Genomic DNA, 22,728 nt, shown 5'->3' with positions numbered 1-22,728 from the left:
AGCATTACCTAAAATTACTCGTTTTTTTTGTGGCCCACTCGATATACATGTACAGTGAATCGGACACGATAATAGCAGACAACTGCATAATGAACTAACTACATGTATATTGTAAATGTCTCGCGGAACATTTTCCTCGATATGTTTGCTTTGGAGATCGACATTTGCACATGCATGACAGGTGGCCAAAGTTTAAGGATCATATCCGGGGGGGGGGGGGGGCGGATCCAGGGGTTCAAGATCCCAAGCTTACGGCAACCAACGAATACTTGATTCATGTATCATCAGGATCGACCTGAAATCGCATCTAAGAGTACGTAGATTTCAGATTCCACGCACTCGAAACAGCATGCAAAGGCTCGGCAGTTTGCCGAATCGCATATCGAAGCATCTATATTTCAAAACTTTCTATGGAATGACCCCAAGCCACCGAAACGGTGTGCCTATGGCTCCATCTTTGGTCTAAAGTCGCATCCCCTAAAATGGCGTGCTGATACAGGTTACCGTCATGACATGCGGTGTGTCCTGTGATAGGTTTGGCTGAAGGAGTGACCATACACAATGGTCCTACGAATACTGTCTGATGGAGCTCAAGCCCATTTGTAGGGGTGTTCCGATGTTGCCTGTCATCTTCTGTGTACCTTAGATACCTATGCAAATACCAGGACAACGGCCTCGACGGGTCATGACCTATGTCAGTTGCAGGTATAAGAAAGCCTTTGGTAATTCTTGGGATATTATAAATTTAACTTGCATTATTCCAGCGTGTCGATAATTCGTCCTCAGTAGCCTAGATTCCTCATTATAAGAGAAATTCCATTTTACTGTTCCAATTACCATGTCCCGTTTGTTGCCTGTCTTTTTTGTTCCTGTCTGTAACGCTAAGTATAGTATGGCTGAAAACGCATGGCTGTGGCAACGAGGTTTGTAACTCCAAACCGATGCTTCATTTCCTTAAATCGATTTTCCCGATGTTTATAACAGCGACCTGTCCCCGAGGTTATAGCATCTGGTTGAACAACCACGGCCCCGCCGCATAATTTCCAATCGATTTAACAGAACGAATGCACGTAGCAACGACCTGCATACGAGATCGACTAGTGAGGCGCATGCTGGGAGACAATTTCATCAGTCTATCAGCAGAGAGCCTCGTGGATTCTATGGCATGGTATAGCCAGGAGTAGTACAAACAAAATGAGGAATATGTGGATTGCGTTTTTACTTGGATACGTCCTGGTTATCCTTTATGCTTTGGCTGAGGTACGTCATGTTTTTTGGTCACAATTTTAACAACTATTCCTCCACTTCATGCTTTGACGTCGTACTGCAGATATTTGAGAAACATGCTGATTGATGGCGTTGTACGCATCACTGAGAAGATACGGTGTGCACGTCTGATATAAACCACTGCGTTCGTAATTTATATTGGTGATCCAGGAAAATAGAACTGCAGTGGTAAAAAAACATAGTGCAGTTCTTATGCATAAGAATTTGCTGAAACTTGACATTCATGGTATTTATATAGCTGTCTTTACAACGACAATGCCGACATTTGTATCCAATCTAGCACGTCATTACGCAATTAGAAATTTATAAGTTCAATTTCAAATTCGACAAATTTAAACATGGTGTAATATTACCAACCACGTGACATCCCTACTCTATACCCTCGGCTCCCAGACGAACACGACCGTGAGATTTGCGTGAAATGTAACTGTGTCCTGCAGTTGTACACTTTGTCGGACAATTATGTTACGTGAATTCTCGAAAATCTGGTTCAAGCTAACAGGTGCAATAAATCAAATACAAGTGTATTGTGTCGGGGGTAATGGAGTCAAATGTACAAGATCCGTTTACCCTCTCCAATCAGTGACTAACTAACCATCTGTCATGTGTTCGCAGTGTGTCACAATAATGCAAAAAGAATATCACATTTAAATGTAATAGTTTCGATGCATTAGAAAATGTAGCGCAACTTAGAGTCGCCAACCCCATCATCAACGCAATTTGAACATTTTGCATCAAATTACCATAATATGCACAATATCATGTCTCCAGTTTCTAAAAAAGGGTCAAAGAATGATGAAACTAGACTTTGCTGTACATGATGAATGTATATGTATTTTGATACTAGTAATAAGGAAATGATGTAATAAGTTGATTGAAGCACGACAATATTTCATATCCGGTGACGGAGGAAGCGCCAGGCGGACGTAACTTTGCTCAAGGAAGCAATCCCGCAGAACAAATCAGCTCGGCAAATAATAAGATCGGAGTTGTTCATTTGCTTCCTGCAGCTGTATGTAGAGTCATCAAGGTCTCATACTTCTCATTCACATCGACGGGATGTCGATTCGTGCATCAACGGAGCGACATTAGTTATTTCAGAACAGTGTGGTACGCTGAGTCCTTAACCATGTTAAGGGATGTCTTTCGTGACCACGCCTCATGTGCTGTTTCGGCCACTGGCTCAATTATCTTTCCAATTGAAAAAACCCACATCAGAATGCTGCTGCATAGATTTTCTCATTACGTTTGCCCTTGCTGGTTGAGGCTTCGACCCCCACGGAAAGCTATGTCGTTGCGGTCGATGTAGTCAAGATTGTCCCGAATAACCCATTAATAAAAGCTATAGAACAATGATAATTTAGGCCTAGGTGCAAACGGGCTTTGTTTTGAAGGCAACAGACGAGTATTGGAATTCTTCTAACCATGTTAACTGCCAGAGGGGCAAAACGTGTTAAAAAACGTAATGCTTCAAACATGTATGTATTGTTTACCATGTTTTAATTACATCGTGCCAGCTTATAAAGGTGAGGAATCTGTAAGCACTTCTTGAAATTTGAAGGAAAAATCATCAATATGATATTGTGGGGCAGTTATGAATTGACAGGGAGGACCGAGGATGGGCCACTTTTTCTGTCCTCTCCCATAGTAGATTGCCTGGGAGAGTTCGGCACACTCCTGACGCTATTAGAAAACTTACATAAAAATTAAGTTTGTGGCACCAATGATGTCAGCAATGGCGGATTTGCACTAAAGTTCGAGTCGATTCTCTTGGAGTCAAGTCTACATATTTCGTTTATCGTATTGATATAGCTCACTTTGATTCAGAGGGAAAAAATGGGTGTGAGAGTTATGTGACAAGGAGGATAATGTGTCTATTCGCCTCGTTTATGTCCTGTAGTAGAATGGCTGGGATAGTTTATCGTATTGATATAGCTCACTGTGATTTAGAGGGAAACTTGGGTGTAGGATTTAGGTGACCAGGAGGAAAATGCACCTATTCGCCTCCATGTACCTGCTCATCTAGCAACAGACTAAATACTGATCACCGATTTTCTGCGGAAAATTGTGAAATTAACAAAATGGGGGGGGGGGGGTATTTTGATTCTATTATCACAAGAAGTTATTTGGTTGTTTGTTTTTTAAAAGCGCTATTGATTTAGCTAGTAATTGTAATAATCTTGTTTACTGAGTCTGTTGACGGAAGTAGCGCTCCTGTAGCCGTGTTGTATTCGGTTCCGACTTCAACACCCGTATTCTGTAAATGTCATTAGTAGTGTCAGTGCTTTCGAAGGGATTACGACATGTTCGAGCCCGAACGGTTTAATGCGCTCTAGATCGGGAGGCGAAGCAGTTCCTGCATACATGCAGTGTTTTGTAGATATCGTTAAGAAGCAGCCCAGCTTTGTGACAGGTAATGACTTCGTGGCCGGATATGATATATACTGTTTGAGTATAGCTGCAAACGTGGTTCTTCCGGCTAGAGTTTCGACGATATCATGTCTCTGTAAATGTCAACATCAAGTGACATTGCCGTCAAAAGAAACAACAATTGAAAAAACATACACTGTAAGCGATAACGAGTTGCAGTTTCCAATTACATGTATGATCACAGCAAGCAGTCTTTTACTGTGTGGACGCTCTTTAGCCAGTTGAGGCTCGTTTGTTGCACATAACAATTACACGTCAGATAGGCCTTTTGTACAGGCGCCCCTCAACCGGGTAAAACACATCGACACAGTATACTGATGAGCCAGATCGCACACAAAGTGTTACAATTGGAGATTCCTTACATCCCCGTAAATTCGGGCGACAGCTCAATTCCATGTCGTGAAAACCATTCGTCATGTTGGTTGTGGCGTTGCCTTTAGGGAAATAAAAGCTATGAACCTCAAGTGGTTATCAGTAAAACTATAATGCAACGAGAATTTCAGTCAAAAGTTCAATACCGCATTGTTGTGCAGACCTCCGGAATCCTACAATTTATAGCGCCTAACACACATACAGCTCGATAACTGAACTGACAACAGGCGTTTTAATAATTGATTGAACATGTTAAAGATTGCCTTTTAAGGGAGATTCCTATTCTGGGAAACCAAAATGAAATGGAAAATGTGTATGTGTGGGTACATTTTGCTTCAAGTGCTAATGGCAAGTGAACAAATAAAGTTGAAATAAATCTAAAAAAACTTTGTAACACTCATCAATCAGGCTCATGCGATATATGATCAAGTACGTATATGCCTTCGCCCCTTTTGAAACTTGAGTTCCAGACGGGATTCTTTTGAAGACTGTCACACAAAAAAGGATAAGTGATTTATCAATGCATTTGCATATGCATGAAAGAACGTCTCCCTACGCCATATGCACCTCGTTTGAAATATAACTTTGAAAATTATACTGGCAGTCAAACACACATAAAAATCAAAATGCTTTCCAAAGAAATAATTGATGCATGCTTGAACAAGTATTCTGCTGATCCCTTATTGGTGAAATCGTATACAAAATATGGAACTCTTTTAAACATCAATTGAATTCTGCCACCTCCATCACTTGGAATATAATAACATACAGTAGAACCTCTCTAATAAGGACACCTTTGGGACTAACAAGTGCTGTCCTTAATAGAGAGGTTGTCCTTAATAGAGAGGTGTCCTCTAAGGGAGGTTCCACTGTACTAGTATTTGGTTTTTTAAAAAGTAGACCAGCCTACCAAAGTCCATTTTCCAACATGTCCAGCGCAACAGCATCATGAGCGATACACATATATTGCATTTTGCATATTCCACCACTCGGGCTCTGTGCGTATTGACAAAATTTGAAATTCACATATCATTCGCACTTTACGTCAGCGTGTTGGCGTGGAGCCAAGACCAACAAAACGATATGTGTTTGTTCAATGGGGGCCAATATACACGGGTTTACAAAAAATTGGTTTATACGAAATTGCAGCGCAGTTGCAGATGTGTTTTTTGGCCAATCCCGTTTTCGCATTATACGCCATCTTCATATATTTTTTAAATGCAATGTCAACAAGGGTTGCCTCAGTTGAATTGATGTTACCTATGGCCTAGGTTAGAGAACGACCGAATTTGAATAGAAGAGATAGGGGTACATAGGATTATCTTGGGGCACCATGACCATGGATGCTGGCAGCAGTGAATACGGTTTTCAGCAATCTTAAGTTAAGGTGCTGTGTGAAGTAGAAAATGTCCCACTAGAAAAAGTGGCCGGCTCTGTTGTATTCTGACAGATTATGGCATCGGGTTGCTTCGATCAGGACATAACTTACACCTACTCTCAGTGGAAATATCGGCGCCGGTCACCTCTGTGGTCCCGTATTCGTTTTCCGGTCGGGCTCGGTATACTCATGTGGAAGAGAGGGCGACTAGCTCTCTTCGACAGCGCAGGTTTCCTTCGGGGTCTTCAGGTTTTCTAGTTTCTACTTCACATTATAAATCACCGAATACTGCTTATTGGTGGTACCGCTCATCTCTTAATTAACTCAATATTGCTTATTTTACAGTGAAAATACATTGCGAAAATAAATAACTGGCTATATTCATTGATGTTCCACGATCTCTTGCGACTTCTTGAATAGACGCTTGCCGAGCATTGGATTCAATTCACATTTTGAACGAATTGCCTATCCCCTAAAGGTTGTGCTGCGAGACTTGATTTTGGCAAATTTGTCGAAATTTCATTTGCGTTTCCAACGCAGTGAAGGAGTAATAGTTGCAGTGCAATACAATGCACGCCCTAATGTATAATTCAATGGCAGTGGAAACCTAATAAAGGCATTTTTAGGGAAGAGTTGCCTGAATAGATAGAAGAGGAAAAGCTAGTATTTCGGAGTAGTATAGGCCAGACATCAGTAAAATTTTCCATGCATATCTAGTCGCTTTAGTTGGGTGTACCGGAAACAGTTTATCAAGGTAATTAGAGACACTAATTCCTCATGAACACTTGTGATTACACATGTAGTACTTGGTACAGTAGGTCGTGTGTTTTTTTTAGATAGATTCCAGCTAGAATTATTTAGATCAGATAGGAGAGACCTCTGGCAACTTCTTGCCCTTTTATTCTCTCATTAACACATGAACAACTTATGCAACCACCAAAAATACAACTGCTTCCACAGTGTTTAACATATTGCAAATTCTGCAACTACCAACGAATACAATTTCTCAATGAGCCGTTAACCATGTTAACATTTGCAACTACCTGAAAATACAATTTCACACAGAGCCGTTAACCATGTTAACATTTGCAACTGCTAGCAAATACAATTTCTCACTCAGCCGTTAACCATGTTAACATTTGCAACTACCAACGAATACAATTTCTCACACAGCCGTTAACCATGTTAACATTTGCAACTACCAGCAAATACAATTTCTCACTCAGCCGTTAACCATGTTAACATTTGCAACTACCAACGAATACAATTTCTCACACAGCCGTTAACCATGTTAACATTTGCAACTACCAGCAAATACAATTTCTCACTCAGCCACTGACTAACACATTACAACACTGATTTGCGACTACCAGCAACAGTTTCTCACTCAGCCGTTGACCCAGTACATCATTTGCAACAACAAGCAAATACAAGTTCTCACTCCAGCTAATTTTTTAACAGAGCATACCTATAATGAAATTAAAAGCGACCACGACAGAAAACAAGAAATACAAAATATCTCAGTGGAAGGGATGCACTATTTAACTGTATGCTGCGGTTATGAAGAACCGGCTGAGTGCTGCTTTCGTTTTTCACGGATCGAGCACGGAAGATTATGGACCAATTTCCGCTTGGAGCAATGCGCGATGGGCGGCGGATGCGGAATGGCTAATGGCTGAACGCTTAACTACTCCGGATTCTCATAAGTTTCTTATTCAGTTTCGTCAACATGTAGATGTACATTCGTTATAAAATTCTTATAAGGCTCTTAGTTAAAGATTTAGCTCAGAATCTTACAATAACACTGAATGAACGACAAAAGCATACCATGAGTAAAGGCTTTTGTTCACTGAAAAAGCTGCTTTAGAGCATTTTGATTTGCTTTTTTTAAAAAGATTGGGAGCCAATGTTATGAGTAGAAGTTTTGGCAGATTTATCCAGTAAAACTGAATGGTGTGCTATGATGAGTGCACAGTTTGTTTACCATTTCCAAACAACTAAATCCTACTTTATTGCTCTATCGCAAATAATTAGCGAAAACACACCAGGCATGTATCCGAATTGCATATAAGCTAAAAAGAAGTGGCCAATTGACCTAGTTCAGTGGAACCTCCCTGATAGCGAACACCTCTCTATTAAGAACACCCTCTGTATTAAGGACACTAGTTTTGGTCCCAAATTGGTCGTGTTCCATTCAATTTGACCTCTCTAATCAGGACACCCGCCTCTGTATGGACAGCATTGTCAGTCCTAGGGGTGTCCTTGATAGAGATGTTCTAATGTATAGGCTATATACATTTTTTTAATGTGAGCTCTGTGCTGACTTTTTATGAGGATGAACAGATTCGGGACATTTTTACATCCCGTTCCCCTTAGGGATATATAGATAATAAGTCGAACCGCACAAGACCACTACAAAAAGACCGCTCGTGAACACGGGGTTTGACGCTGAGCAGGATAGACTTGGTGCTGGAAATATTTAAAAAAAATCGCAGGGGATTTATTAGTAATCGAGGCAGCGCTGATTTGAAAGTGTTTGAAGTGGCCTTTTTGAGGGATGTAGAAGCGATATACGGATTCAAACAGGGGATCAACTAATAAGCTGAGCAAATTGGTGTTGGAAATATAAAAACACTCGCTCGAGGATTATCAATATTCGAGGCAGCGCCAATTTGAGGGCTGCAGAAGCGATACGGATTCAAGTAGGGGATTAACTGGCAACGGTTTCACATACAAGAGTTTGATCGTGCATAGGTATCGTTTTTATAGCTTATATGCGATATCATACACTATACCCGCTCTAGTCTCACTGCCTCGAGGACGCAAACGGTCTTCAAATTGTCTCAACAAAGAAACTGTATAAAAATCTCATCACATGCTTGTGCCAATAGGATTACTCCAGCCAACGGGTATTTTTTCGATCCAACACATTTGTTTTTGACAATCACTTCTATTTCATTCAAATTTCATTTCTATCATCGGATTTCTTTACAGCTTGCGTCTTTATTATTGGCGTCGAGGTGTCATATTTTCTTGAAGAGATATGACTTATTGTACATATTGAGCGCCTGCTAGCAGTGTTAGCTCTCGCTCGATGTAGCACGGGGATGCGGCAATGCATAACAACAGTGTTTAATGGTCGTAATGTTGCAATGGTGTAAACGAAATATATCGGGTTGCCCAAAAGTAGTGCATCGAACATCAAGGAGCAAAAACCATGAAAAGTTTAATTTGCATATGCATTATATAGCAGAACATCTCTATCTGCAAGGACACCTTCGGGGCTGACAAGTACTGTCCTTAATAGAGAGGTGTCGTGATTAGAGAGGTCAAATTGAATGTAAAAAACTAATTCTGGACCAAAGTTAGTGTCCGTAATAGAAAGGTGTCCTAAAGAGAGGTGTCCGCTAAGGGAGGTGCCACTGTTCTAAAGTCTAGTAGGTATCTTATTTCTCCTGTAATGAGAAAGACTCCAATAGGCACTGACTTACCTCCCGGTACAGTATGTACTCGTCAACTATTGACAGACTAGGCCTCTAATGACACTCTCATTAGAGGAAATTGTTACCATGTTTATGCAAGTATTACTCTTCTCGGCTGTAGAATAATACGTACGTAGCTTGTAAAAATGAGCGTTGATCAAACAATGCATTTGGAACTCTTCCAATTATCAAAAGCACATTGTCGCTACATTTATACATGTACCACTACATCCCGCAACAGAGCATGTTGGCGTTCCGGCGACTAGCATTCCCATCAATTATCTCTATATCATCATTAACGTGATCCTAATTGATACAATGCAGAAATAATGAGAAGATAGCTCCACTGATAATTCATCTAATTCAGTTTGCCGCTAATGGAAATCTAAACCAACAGGCGTTTCATGAAATATTTTCTTGTGCTGCTATACGACGTTATTGTTATATACGAATGGCCAATTGAGGGAGACGTTTTCGAGTTTAAGCGTATCCCCCGTCGCATATCCCCCGAAACGCGAACGCGAACGCATATCCCATTGTTTGAAATCGTGATTGGGAGGTTGCACAATAGGAAAGGTGTTCGCGTTGGCGTTTCGGGGATTTGCGAGAACTCACTGTTAACAAATGACGGCTTTATTAAGCACATATCAATGTCGCCAATTGTTCTAAAGTGACATCACCTTTCGGGTTCGAGCCGGGGTCGAATAGCTTCCTCGTGTTTCTTTGAACGCGTTGAGAACTCCAGTTATTCCCATAATACCCGAGTGTAAACAAAACTACAAGAGTTTCTGAATATTCAAAAGATGGGACACATACATTTACATGTAACCTTACATGTACATGCACACTAAAGTGCGATGTGTGGCTATAGTTTCCAGTTTCCAGCATGTCCAACGATAATATTAATTTGGGGAGGACATGCATTATTCATTCGTCTTTTAGTTAATTGTGTTTTAGAGATTATTCCCGTTGAGAGTAATGGACACGACGGCGTTCCTTGAATAATACATGGAGATATATAAAAACTGAAATGCACATGGGGATAGTGTGTTACAGGTCTTTGTACTGGTCTATTCAAGTTTTGTTCTAAAATGTTATGCGTTTAGGTATGAATCACCTTACTCACTTGAGTCATTAATGGAGAAAAAAACCTTCAAGTTTTTACGCGAACAGTTTCAACTGTATATTACGAGTTCGGCTAGTACATTTCTGGCATTTACATTTGCCGACTTAATTTTAAAAAACCAATCGTCCATTTTATAAAACGGGCAATCATTTTGATACCTTTTCAGTACCGCCCTCAGGACCAATGAGTGAAATGACATCCAGTCAGTTCTTTCTACACCAAATATACCCCGTCGCTGCACAAAACGAGGCTGCGTATTGCAAAGCTTCGTTAGAGAACGTTATATAAACGAAAAATGCAGCTGATCGAGACAATCTAATAAAGATTTTTTATAAATCTGACATTCCAATTTTCCGGTTTTTAATCGCCTTAATTCATTCAGCAAATGCCACTAAACATGGTGTGGTACGCCGATGGCGTTTCTAATTGTTGCATTTCCAAGCAGTACATTTCCATCGGAATAGTTTGACGAAGCATTGGTAATTTGACATGTGCGTGTACGCTTTGGCAAAATACCACTGATGACTCCATTCGGTACAATCAGAGTCTTTCAAATAAAAAGACTGGTACAATGTTGAATAATGTCGCTAACATGCTTTTTTGTAAATGTCACCTTTGCAACCTTTTGGTTTGCCCTTAGGCCAAGGTATGTACGGCACCATAGCTTATTATCGATAAAAGCTTACGCCTTTGCCAAACACAGATCAAGCTATAGCATAAGGTCAACACTTAGTCTTTATACACGTTGCGTAATTCTGCCAACTTTGATATTCGATCTGCTATCCACCTTTCGCTCGTATAACTCGTACATAACTCGAAATCAAAATTCCGATCGTGTGTCGCATGATGTTAGGGTATCTAAAAATGATCACTCCATAGTTGTCATGGCAACTGGACCGGAAATGGCTGGAACGTTCCGTTCCCTTCCAATTAGCAACACTTCTTACGTGAAAGGGAACTAAGTCAAGGAGAGAAAGTCCGGGATTAAAAAAAATGTTGTTAGCATTGTAATTTATAGCATTGGGTCTCTAAAGGTCTGGTTACATGGGACCAAACCAGACCAGATATGACCAAACCAGATCACATCACATCGCTCACGACGTCTGAATGATGTAAGTCTCGTATAATGACGTCAGTATGTTCATCGAACTTGACCAGATCACATTCACGGCAGACTAATATATAATCTAGATCGATCCGTATCAATCTAGATCGCCGGGTACCTTTGGCCAGACCTACCTAAAAAACACTCAGATGGATTAGACCAGAATTCTATGGCCTACCAGCACATCATTGCTAGACCAGTCCGAAATTTGGTTGGGTACAGTCGTTGATGTTGCACACCTGACATGGTTCCTTAGAGTATAGAAACATGTCGTAACTCAGTGATGATTCTAAAGTCTTCACTTTCTTTCACACCTTTTCGCATAATGATTGAAACGGTAGAAGGGCAACAGTGGCCTAACTGAGATTCGGGTAAGATAAACCCGCAAAGGAGGCACATGTCAGGCTATCCGACCTATTTCGGTCATCAGAGTATCATTTTCTTGCTCTTTGAAGGGAAATTTCATACACGCTAGACTGGTCATGCGATGAGGGGCAAACGCAAACTCAGAGTTAATGAAGAAGAGGCCGACTCTACCATTCTAGGGTTGATAATTCTGACTCATCATGCGGCGGAACCAGGTGCGTGATTCGGAAATCAATGTAGAGCGACGGACGCGGAGGAATGCACGCAAGGCAAGTGCTACTTGCAACAACATCGATCGGTTTCTTATGAATCCAACTCGCTACCGTCGGCTCCTTCAAATGATGTATCAACGCACTTCAATCACCGAGGCAGAATTTTGAAGTGGTTACGAGAACTGTGTAATAATATATTCTTCGGAAAACACGACTGGTAAAAGTTACTTCGAATTTTAACCACTAATATCAGTGCGGACTCTCATATAAAGACAAACAGACCATGCGCCAGACATTAGAACAAAATCAGTCCCTCTCGCGCAAGCTGAGCCCGAGTTCAGACGCCACTGCGGTTCTTCGAGCAGATGCTACTTGCCGAGATAGAAATGACCTAACAGTAAGCTACCACGACTTAAATAGAATTTCATGTAGCCGAGTGAAAGTAACGGGTCATTGTCTTCCGTTAATCATATTATGCTGTAATGATTCGTTTCAACATTTCCCTTTATTTAAACTCTTCAAAAGGCATCAGCTCAGAAGTGTGTGAAATCAACGTTCTTGATGATCACAGTTAATCCTTTACCGTGATCCTTTCTCGGAACAATTTATTTATGAACACAAATAAAGACTTGTAGCAGACATTTATCGACCATTTCGCCCCGCTCAGGACCTGATAAGTAGAAATCTGTCATCCGTACGGATTCTCCCATATCCACTCTACATTGTCAACAATAGCATACGTAGCGGCAATAGACACGTGTATCGATTGTTGATATTTCACCCTCCACTCACAGGAGAACGCTCATCTAACAATATTGACCAATCAGTGCAGCGTACTGCAAGATATTTTGGTTGAGTTGGTAAGTCGTGTTTTTGGAGAATGAAACTCAAAAAGAAGCTGCTGGCGACACGATCACATAACGATCGATTTTCATCGAATATGCTCAAAATATTGTTATGTCATTGATCGTAGATTTAACTGATAAAGAGCCCCATCACAACAAAAAGCACACGTCTTGAGAGCAATAATATTTAGAACAGTTGGCCTCCAATATTGTTGTGTTGTTGATATTCATATGAAGCATGGTAAATGCTACTTCATGCACTCTATACATTTACTTGCAGAACAAACATTAATAACCACAATTTTATGTTAATGATGTCGGTTAAGCAGAAAACAAATTATCGAATTTCCCGTCCTATTTTGCGAAGGGTTTTATCGCTGAGAGAGTAGAGAGCGACAGGTTTTACTTTGGGAACTTTCGTGCGAACTTGACCCGTTCACTGCGATCAATGCGCTGAATAACTCCGGGACAAAACGAAGTGTTTTATACCTCTTTTATCCTTCTATAAGCACTTAGCCATATGTCGATCGTACTAGGGGAATTTGGATGGTCTTATTGTATTAAATGTCGCATTCTATAACAATATCTGTCTGTCACTCTTTATCATAACATATACATGTAACTCACCGCTTTATGAAGAGAATTGTGTTAGTTACCGTCAATTCTCAATATTCTCCAAAATTTCACGATCATGACAAGTTGTGTTAGTCTTTGCCAAGACTATAATCTACTTTCGGCCGGACAGCCTAACCATCTTCATCACCATATGCGAAAGCAATGTCACGACATTGGCTTGTGCAAAAGAGTGGTCAAGAGAAAGTCCACGTCGACGAAAACATTGAATCGATGTAAAAAAATCATAAGATTATTTCGAATTACATTTCTAGTTTTCTTAATTGGCTATAATCATGATAATAGAAGTGTTATGGAAAGGATATGAGATATGTTACCTTGATGCAAGCAACCTGTAATATTTATTTTTGTTTTACTCTAGATACCAACCATGCCTAAAACACTCTCGACTAAGAATATTCGGTCAATCAGGGAAAAGGCAAAACGCGGTGTAGGTAACGCCGCGCGCCATAGCTTTCTACACCGCATTTTGCTACGATCTTGCCATTTACACTTGTATGAAATAACCATAGATGATATTGCTTAGTATCCTTCTGTTGGCCTTGTACTACATGTAAGGACTATACGTACTATTCTTATGACTTCGAGAGAATGTACAGCACTCTCCCGGTACTTGTAGCTAAACATGCTAAACATACTCCTCTATAGCCTAGTATGTTTATAAAAATCTAATCAGCGTTGGTTCGTTTAGTCGTGCTATCGCGGGTAATCAGGTAATGGAATAATGCACTGGACTGGAATGAAAATCAGTGATAACAAATGAATGGGCTGAATTGTTAAAGGGTCGCATATGTCAGAACACCAGTACTTGGAAATGGTTCGTCCCAAGCCGACAGGTGGCACCAGCATTGTGTTAATTGTGCATAGGGACCTACATGCCACCAGCCCTGCTTTGTGAAACTGCACGGGCTTTGCGCACATTGCACAAGGGATTCTATTTGCCACTGACACCAACAACGATTCGGTCTACCCTGTCAGATCCCTTTAACATAATGTCGATCAGTTATAATGGTCCAAACGGTTGCTAAACAGATAAAGTGAGCATAAACTTTTATCTTTGAGAACAACACGAAGGGCTTACTCGACTAATTTGCTTTACTTCAATGCACTACCTAATGATGTACATCATTAGTCTATGTGCAGATCAGTTAGCTTTGACCAAGAATCTATATCATAATACTATAAGGCGGCTCGCTAAAGTGCCATTTGGGGGTCGTGTTTCGTCTCGGAATTTTGCACGTTTGCAGGTGATATGTTATCCTGATGCAACGTCATGTTTATTTTCGGAAATTTACTTCAGCGGAGCAGTAATGAGGGATTTTTAATCGGACACGGTCAATTCTCCTTATCACTCACGGAAGCCAAGCCATTGCTGTTCAGTTATGCAGGGGATTAATGAATCACCTGCACTCCCTGTGGGGTGACTAACACTACCTGTTGAACGGCTGGCTGTAGGGGGATGATTGGAACAGCCTGTACACGTGTTGACCTGCTGAACCAAGGTTAATGTTATTTTCAATCCACGATTGTAGGTCACCTGATCTTCGAGATTTCGCGGGAAAGAAATTGTAAACAAACGCATGTGTGCAGTTCAAATGTTAACAAAAATGTATTTTGATACTTTTGGTTGCTGGACTTGGGTTTTCCCGCAGTAAGGAGCTGGGGTCAAATTGATGGTCTATCGTATATTGGTACTGTATTAGCCAGAGCTAGCCCTTGATTATGAAGGGATTTTCAAATTAAAGGTTACAATGGTATGTTAATGTGCTCACCACAGCTTTCAAAACTTGATGTATCTGAAGAGGCACTCTGAACTTGGCATGGCCTTATCAAGGAGCTGCTCACGGTGCTGAACTTCTAGCTTGCCTGTCGACTAAGTGCCTTGCCCGAGATCATGCTACATGTAGGAGGAGCACGCATTTTAAAGTTTTAGTAGTGATAGTGCAATTGGTCCGAGCCATTTGGAGGCCGACATGTGAAGGCCTATCTGGGTTCTCCTTCATCTCCGTATAAAAAGGGGCATATTGCTGACTAAGGAACGAGGTATATTCACATTGCCTCATCATCTCATTCGGACCAATTGATTTACTTTTATATGCACGCATACAGCACGCCACAGGGTCCGAGTCTGTGGACAAATGGTTGGTTTAATTTGTCTATTCGATATTGCTCCTTTGATATTGCATTCATTGCAATTCAATCTATTCAAGGTATAGCCCATTTGAACCTGCCTGCGCCACGGGTACAATGCTAGTAACATGTATTTGACCTAAAGCGGAGCATCAGTTCGTCCACCCTGCGCTAAACTTAATCAATATACAAGTTTGTCTTATATGCATCAATGTACAGTCAATCTACATTGGTATGGACTCAATAAAGCTGTGATTTACTGTGTTGGGATAAATAGCTTACTACATAAACGGGAAGGAGTAATCTTTGCTCGCAATAAAGCAGTAACTGACTTTGGACATAGAAGCGAAGAACGTGGTTGAGCGTGATAAACAAGTCGTTTTGAACTGCAGGCGGAATCCTTGGGGCCATCTGGGATTTCGCCGTGATACTTCGGACTGGCAGTGGGTCAGACATGTGTCCGAGGCTAGTTTACGTACCGATATGTGATTGACGTTAGAACAGACGTCCCTTCAAATGAACGTGCTACGCCACTTTTCACCCTCCAGTCAACTCCTGTCATGTTTTCACGTTGACAAGTGACATAATATGTGACTTTTAAAACGGCTTCCTCTTCATGAAAACCTTCCCCTCTCGAACTGGTATAATCATTGCCAAGGGGGACTGCACGCGATTTACAATATATTGGATGATGCACGGAAATGTGAGCAGCCAATTTAACATATTCCGCGCACCTCCAATCGTTTCCGGGAAAATGCTCCCTGTGTAGAAACAGAACCAACAGGTCCAACATTATTCCGTAGTTCCCTAAGGCCATATCAAACCTAACTTGACTCGTTACGATCGCGCCAGAAGCAAATGGAAGACATTCTGCTCGTGTTTTTCCCGATCATAACTGGCGTAATTGGTCCCTTGTGCCGATCCTGCATTACCTCTAACCACCAGTCTTCCTCTTACCGTTCATTAGCAGTCACCGTGTATCAGACTGGGGCAATTTGTCGCTATTACCCTGAACTAAAGACACGAACTTGCGGATACAAATTGCCAAGAATATTCCGTGAAAATAGATATTCCGTCTGGAGAACAATAGTATTTCCGCCTTCGTGTATTCTTCTGAGCAAAATGTAGAATTGCTTTATGAATACAACATGGCGATGACTCTATAGAGCAGTAGAAATAGTTCCATATGGACAAGGATACTTATATAGGGGTAGAAGTCAAAAATGTCCCTCCTGAAAAAAGTGTCCATTTCTTATCTATGTACTGAGAAGGAGGTATTTTGTTTTGTAGATGCCATGAGACCGTAAAGACCTCACAGATTTTAATATTTGCGGTATATGCGGTCCGGGGACAAAGGATACTATTATGCACTGTTAAAACTTTGTCCCCGGACACTCCTTCCAAGAATATTTCTAACATTCTACCGATATGATGCATTTGGCAGAGTGCGGGCGTGTACGTGATTCACCTGGGCATGCACGGTCATAGCATGCACAAGGACACGCGTCGTCGATATTTCAATACACTGCCACCATTTGGAGGCACATCGCATATATGCGAAGACCTAAGATGAATATGAACAAGACTACTGCTGTTCCCAATCCGTGCTCTCAGCATTCATAAAGTCATCATATTTTGGTCACATCATGAGACCGCCATTTTAATATCCACTCGGATAACTGCATCATGCTGTGGCCAACAACCGGCGGAGGATCATTCTCATGACATGGCTGTTTGTAGGGGCGATTGTATTGACCATGTCTTCAGAGATAATCACGTATGAAATGTATTCCAGAATAGGTCGATACTTGGTTTTTGTAGGCGCGACCCCTATCGACAATTCTTTAGAAACAAGCATGCAACAAGCCAATGAACGCATGTTTCACCTCAATATTGACAGGGGTTGCTGTATACCAGAAACCACACAGCGACTGAAGCGCCCCAGTAACAGAGGTTGAGAATAATGCGTTTATCTAGGCTCCAATACATGATTGGAAGAATTGGTGAGAAGACCTGGTTTCGGAATTCGTAGCCATATTGTCTCCTTTTAGTCCTAGCCATATTGTCTATCGGATCAAATGGCCGCAGTCTTCTGTGACTGATTTGCACATTTCGAGGACTGGGTCATGTTTGATTCAGTGATTAATATATTCCTTGTACAATTGTGAATAGTTTTGATGCACAAAAGGAGAGACTCCCTATTGGCGATTTTGTGTAACTTAATGTGTCCTACATAGCTTGTGCCTTTAGTTTCCTTTAACCAATACACCACTACACATCATGCTCCACAAATCCTTAATAACGTCATCAGATTTTCGTCCCAGCATCGCATACGTCTTTTAATTATCCAGTTGAATGACGCGGTCATCTAGCGGTGGTTGTATTGTAGCCCGGGAGGAATAAGACGCAGTGACGTTCCTGTCAACCGCCAGATAAGGACGATGATTAAACTGGGACGCTGGGTCGATGCTTCAATCAAATGTCACAAAGCAGACTCGGCATGAACAGACTGATAGGGATTCTTTCATTATCGTAGGATTTGTTTGGGGCACGTCCACGGTGATGTGGTGGCTACTTGTAAAATGCAAAGTGAAATCATCGAAACGAACTGAAACGAAGCATATAACACGCTAAATGCACCCCTAAGAATGTGTTAGTTAGTTCTATACATCAGCGTTAACATTTGATCGCCTGTTGGACGCCAATGGTCATGCGTTGGAGTACAAGTTGGGTTTAATTACCTCTTTTGCCGATGCCGGTTAGGCTGATCGGTTGACCTCCACGAAAGCTATTCGTGGGGGTGATGTTATCAAGATTTTTCCCTGATGACCCTTTGATAAGACAGCAGTGGTAGGCTTATGGGCGAGTGGGCTTTTTTAAAGCGGAAAAAATTAAGACAAAATCTACCCCAAAAACTTCAGACTCCCCAAGACTTAAATCATTACGGTCATGACGTGTCAAATATTCTATGAATTTATGCACTAGGTAAGGCCTGTTTGCCCTGCAAATATAAGGTTCGAATGACATATAGGAAAACATTTTATGGCATGCGCAGTCGATGTCTAAAACAAATGGCTTAAAATGTATTAGTGGTGTTTAGCCTTGTCATTTTCAGCTTTGAGAGAATGAACACACGAGGTCACGTGGCGCTATCTGACAGAACATAAACATTTGCGTATCAACTGGATTGATGTAAATATTGACGTCTGGTATCACGTTTTATGATTTCAGGTGCAGGGTGAGGAGGTTGCATTGCACAGGGTAAAGCGGGACGAAGAAGTAGCGCTCCAGAGACAGAAGCGAGTTTCCATTGCGAATAAGGTAAATAATAGAGAGGTCTAGCACCCTTGACTATTGCGCCTACGTATGAGTAAGTTGTGTTATCTTGAAATTGCATTAAGCCGTGTTGTAAAAAGAAGCGAGAAGGTCGCTTTCAGAGGAACAAACGTGATTCCATTGCAAAAGAGGTAAATGATAGAAAGGTTTTGCACCTATAACGCCTACGACAGAGTAAGTCATTGTATCATTGAGATTACATTGCCAGGCCGAAAATCCAGATGTGATTCAAAATGTTTTTCGTTAAGAGCCAATTCAGTTTTGTGTAGTTTGCATGAAGAATCTTTATAAGAATCTTGCAACGGACATAAAAGTGTCCATAACTGACAGTCTTAGCCAAGGGGTCATATGAGAATCGAATCTGGATTTTTCACCTGAAAGACCATCTATCATCACTGATTGCAAATTATTCATGTCTCTTGCAGTTTGAGAAAGAGCTGTTGCGTGTCAAACGAGGGAAGCGAGACATTGCTCGTGCACTGCTTCGTGTGAAACGGACAGGGCTGGAAGAAAAAGAACACAGCGATAAGGTATATTGAAAAGAGTTGAAAACATGAAAATGTCATGAAACAATTGCTGCTTCAAAAGAAGTATAATAAGGATTACAAATTGGCCAACGGACCAGTATCCATGTAGTGAGACACTTCACTCGCCTGCGAAGCTTTTCGCTTTCTCCGCTGTTTGGAAAACTAGCGAAATGGCTATATTTAGATTACTAGTACATTGTCTATAATAATGATAATTGAACATTATTCATTTTTCCAATAAGTAAAGTCGGTCACCAAGTGATTTTTGTAAATGTATGCGTGCACGTTCTTTTTTAAGTAGGTGACCTAAACGAATGACTCCGACTGAACACTGAACTACTTTAAGCTTTTTCCATTGCAGGAACTAGATGCGGACCACGTTCATAAGCATCGAGATGCTCATGTAAAGGATACAAAAGACAAGCGAAGCAAGGACGGCCATGAACAAAAACACGAGAAACGCGATCACGTGGATCATAAAGAAAAACACGAGAAGAGAGATCACGTTGGTCAGAAGGAAAAACAAGAGAAGAGAGATCACGTGGGTCATAAGGAAAAACAAGAGAAGAGAGATCACGTGGGTGTGAAGGAAAAACACGAGAAGAGAGATCAGGTGGGTCAGAAGGAAAAACAAGAGAAGAGAGATCACGTGGGTCATAAGGAAAAACAAGAGAAGAGAGATCACGTGGGTGTGAAGGAAAAATACGAGAAGAGAGATCACGTGGGTCATAAGGAAAAATACGAGAAGAGAGATCACGTGGGTCATAAGGAAAAACAAGAGAAGAGAGATCACGTGGATCACAAGGAAAAACAAGAGAAGAGAGATCACGTGGGTCAGAAGGAAAAACACGAGAAGAGAGGTCACGTGGATCACAAGGAAAAACACGAGAAGAGAGATCACGTGGATCACAAGGAAAAACAAGAGAAGAGAGATCACGTGGGTCAGAAGGAAAAACACGAGAAGAGAGATCACGTGGGTCATAAGGAAAAACAAGAGAAGAGAGATCACGTGGGTCATGAGGAAAAACAAGAGAAGAGAGATCACGTGGGTCATAAGGAAAAACACGAGAAGAGAGATCACGTGGGTCACAAGCAAAAACAAGAGAAGAGAAATCACGTGGGTCAGAAGGAAAAACACGAAAAGAGAGATCACGTGGGTCAGAAGGAAAAACACGAGAAGAGAGATCACCGTGATCGTAAGGAAAAACAAGTGAAGCGAGATCACGTGGAGCGAAAGGAAAAACACGAGAAACACAATCACGAAACTCGCAAACATGCTCCAAAAGATCACCAAGTGCACACTGCTGGAAAACGAATGGAGTACAAGGAAAAACGCGCAAAGCATGAAAAACGGGATCAGAAAAACGACGTCGGAGAGCACGAACACCAATCGCACGCAACTTTCAAGTATAAGTCAAACGCAGAGATCAAGCATAAGTCACACGCAGAGACCAAGCATAAATCACACGCAGAGATCAAACGTGACCACAAAGATAACGCCCTGAAGCGTGAGCAACACCACGAAAATCGTGGGGTCCCTGCATATAAAAGTGCGCGTACGCATGAAAAGAAGGACATTTATGACAAGCATAGGACTTTGAAGAGAAGAGACAGGAAGAGTGCAAGCCACGTGGTCCACTTTGATCATGATAAGGGACTAAGAAAGATGAATCACCATCGTCGTTCTGCGCATCTTGATAAACGCCGTTCTGCGCATGTTGACGTCAGAGAGATGCTGAGGTTGCTGAACCGCCATAATACACACGAACTTTGCCCAATGCATCGTATGAAAAGGGATATTAAGCACGTGCATAACAACCAATTCCTGGAGCAAGAATTGAAGAGGGTGAAAAGGCTGAAGCGAGATCTCCGACATGAGACGATAAGAAAAGAAAGCATGGCGAAGTTGTAAACATTTGGAAGGAGAGGAAATGGAGGCTGAAGTGGTAGTCAATAGTAACCAGAGGAGGATAACGAAGTTATGAAGGAGAGATTATGTTGCAAATAAAAGCTAGGGAGGGTCGTGTAAAACGCTTCTTGCTCAGTATAATAAGGGAGTCACATGCTGCAGGAAGATATGGCTTTAAACGTGAGATATATTGGAACTGAAGTCCCGAGAGAAGTGAACCATTTTCACTTCGTTTTGTTTTAAATTGATTGGAGCGAGGGTTTTTTAGACAGAAATGAAGCTATGTTTTAAAAAAGACAAAGATTAAAGAAGAAAAAAAATCGCAGAGGAAAGGATTAGAGGTGGAGTTGTACATATTGCACTGAATCACCTAATATTTCGTGCATTAAATCATTTTCTCACATTTCGCATTTATCCAATTGTCATTCAATGTTCTTGCAAGTTTCACTGGAGTCAAGAAATAACTTTCATTGTACTCCAGAAGTCTATTCGTTATAGGGTTTTTTGGAATACATCGGAAGACTTGGATTTCAGCGATATCTTTGTGGGAAATACCAGTCAAGATACGCTATATAGTAGAACAAATGTATTTCATTCAACATTCATATGACAAAAAGCATTTTGACCGGTCAACATTATTACACATCACTGAATCGTCATTACGTGCATTGCTAATTGATTACGCCAAGCTTTACTGCTATAAAATAATGCCCGGAATGACAGTTCATATTGTGAAGCTTTCAGGCCGTGAGAAAGAAACTAATATGACGTCTTCAACGACATTACCTATATAGATCATTGGACTTTCAATCAGACGTTCCTTCGTAGCACTATTCGTTGCCGAACTGACTCGATATTTCAATATTCTCTATACCCAGGTTTCCGAGCTCGACTCCTCACCTCAAGTTATGCCGTGCTGTATCCACCTTCCTCGCAAATTGAGGATGGGTTCTCATTCTTGATTAACCGTAATACGAGATGAATTGCTGACCCACCGGTTCGTGCTTGCTCAATTTGAGAATAAGGTCAACGACCGATTGTCAAGGCAACCGTTGCTATAACAACCCGATGCGAGCCGGTCGTACTCTGACAACGGAGGCACTGTTTGGGTGTATGTATCATTGAGCAACGAATCCTGATACTATGAATAAAATGACATCAGCAAGTTCGACAAGTGGTGGTAGGGACGTGGTGAGTGACATGTCAAGGTAAAACCAAACCATTCACTGATCCAGTCCTTGGGACGTTTGATTAAACTACGGAAGAAAACCACTGACGTCATACAATGATCTAGTCTCACTTAGTAAAATTGTTTTGGTACAGTCGAATTAATTTTAACGTATGATTTCGTATTGCACCGAGCACGTTAGTGTAAATATGTTCTCCCCATGTTCAGTGTGACTTCAAGGTAGATTGATCTGATTCAAATGTCTCCGTAACCGGGCCAAACCGGGCCCGTTGGCGAGTTTTTTTAAGGTAGGTTCGTACCATTGTGTACATTGACAGCCAATCAGAGCTCAGTAACCGCCTGACGTCATCAAGTAAGAAACGCACGTGTTGTTAGTCAGTAAACAAGATCAGCGATGCACA

At 41.2% G+C, this 22,728-nt stretch overlaps 1 protein-coding gene across 1 annotated transcript; it reads left to right on the top strand.

Moving 5' to 3' along the window:
* Window positions 1–1,104: 1,104 nt before the first annotated feature.
* LOC135490808 (repetin-like) lies at window positions 1,105–21,552 on the top strand. Its single transcript, XM_064776330.1, has 4 exons — window positions 1,105–1,260; window positions 18,598–18,687; window positions 19,128–19,232; window positions 19,591–21,552. Exons 1-4 carry the CDS (start codon window positions 1,195–1,197, stop codon window positions 21,139–21,141), a joined length of 1,812 nt encoding a protein of 603 aa, XP_064632400.1. The 5' UTR covers window positions 1,105–1,194; the 3' UTR covers window positions 21,142–21,552.
* The last annotated feature ends 1,176 nt before the right edge of the window (window positions 21,553–22,728 follow it).

The sequence above is a fragment of the Lineus longissimus genome, chromosome 7, assembly GCF_910592395.1.
Source record: "Lineus longissimus chromosome 7, tnLinLong1.2, whole genome shotgun sequence".
NCBI lineage: Eukaryota > Metazoa > Nemertea > Pilidiophora > Heteronemertea > Lineidae > Lineus > Lineus longissimus.
Note: the sequence above shows the minus strand (reverse complement) of the source record. Positions and strands in the feature narration are given on the sequence as shown.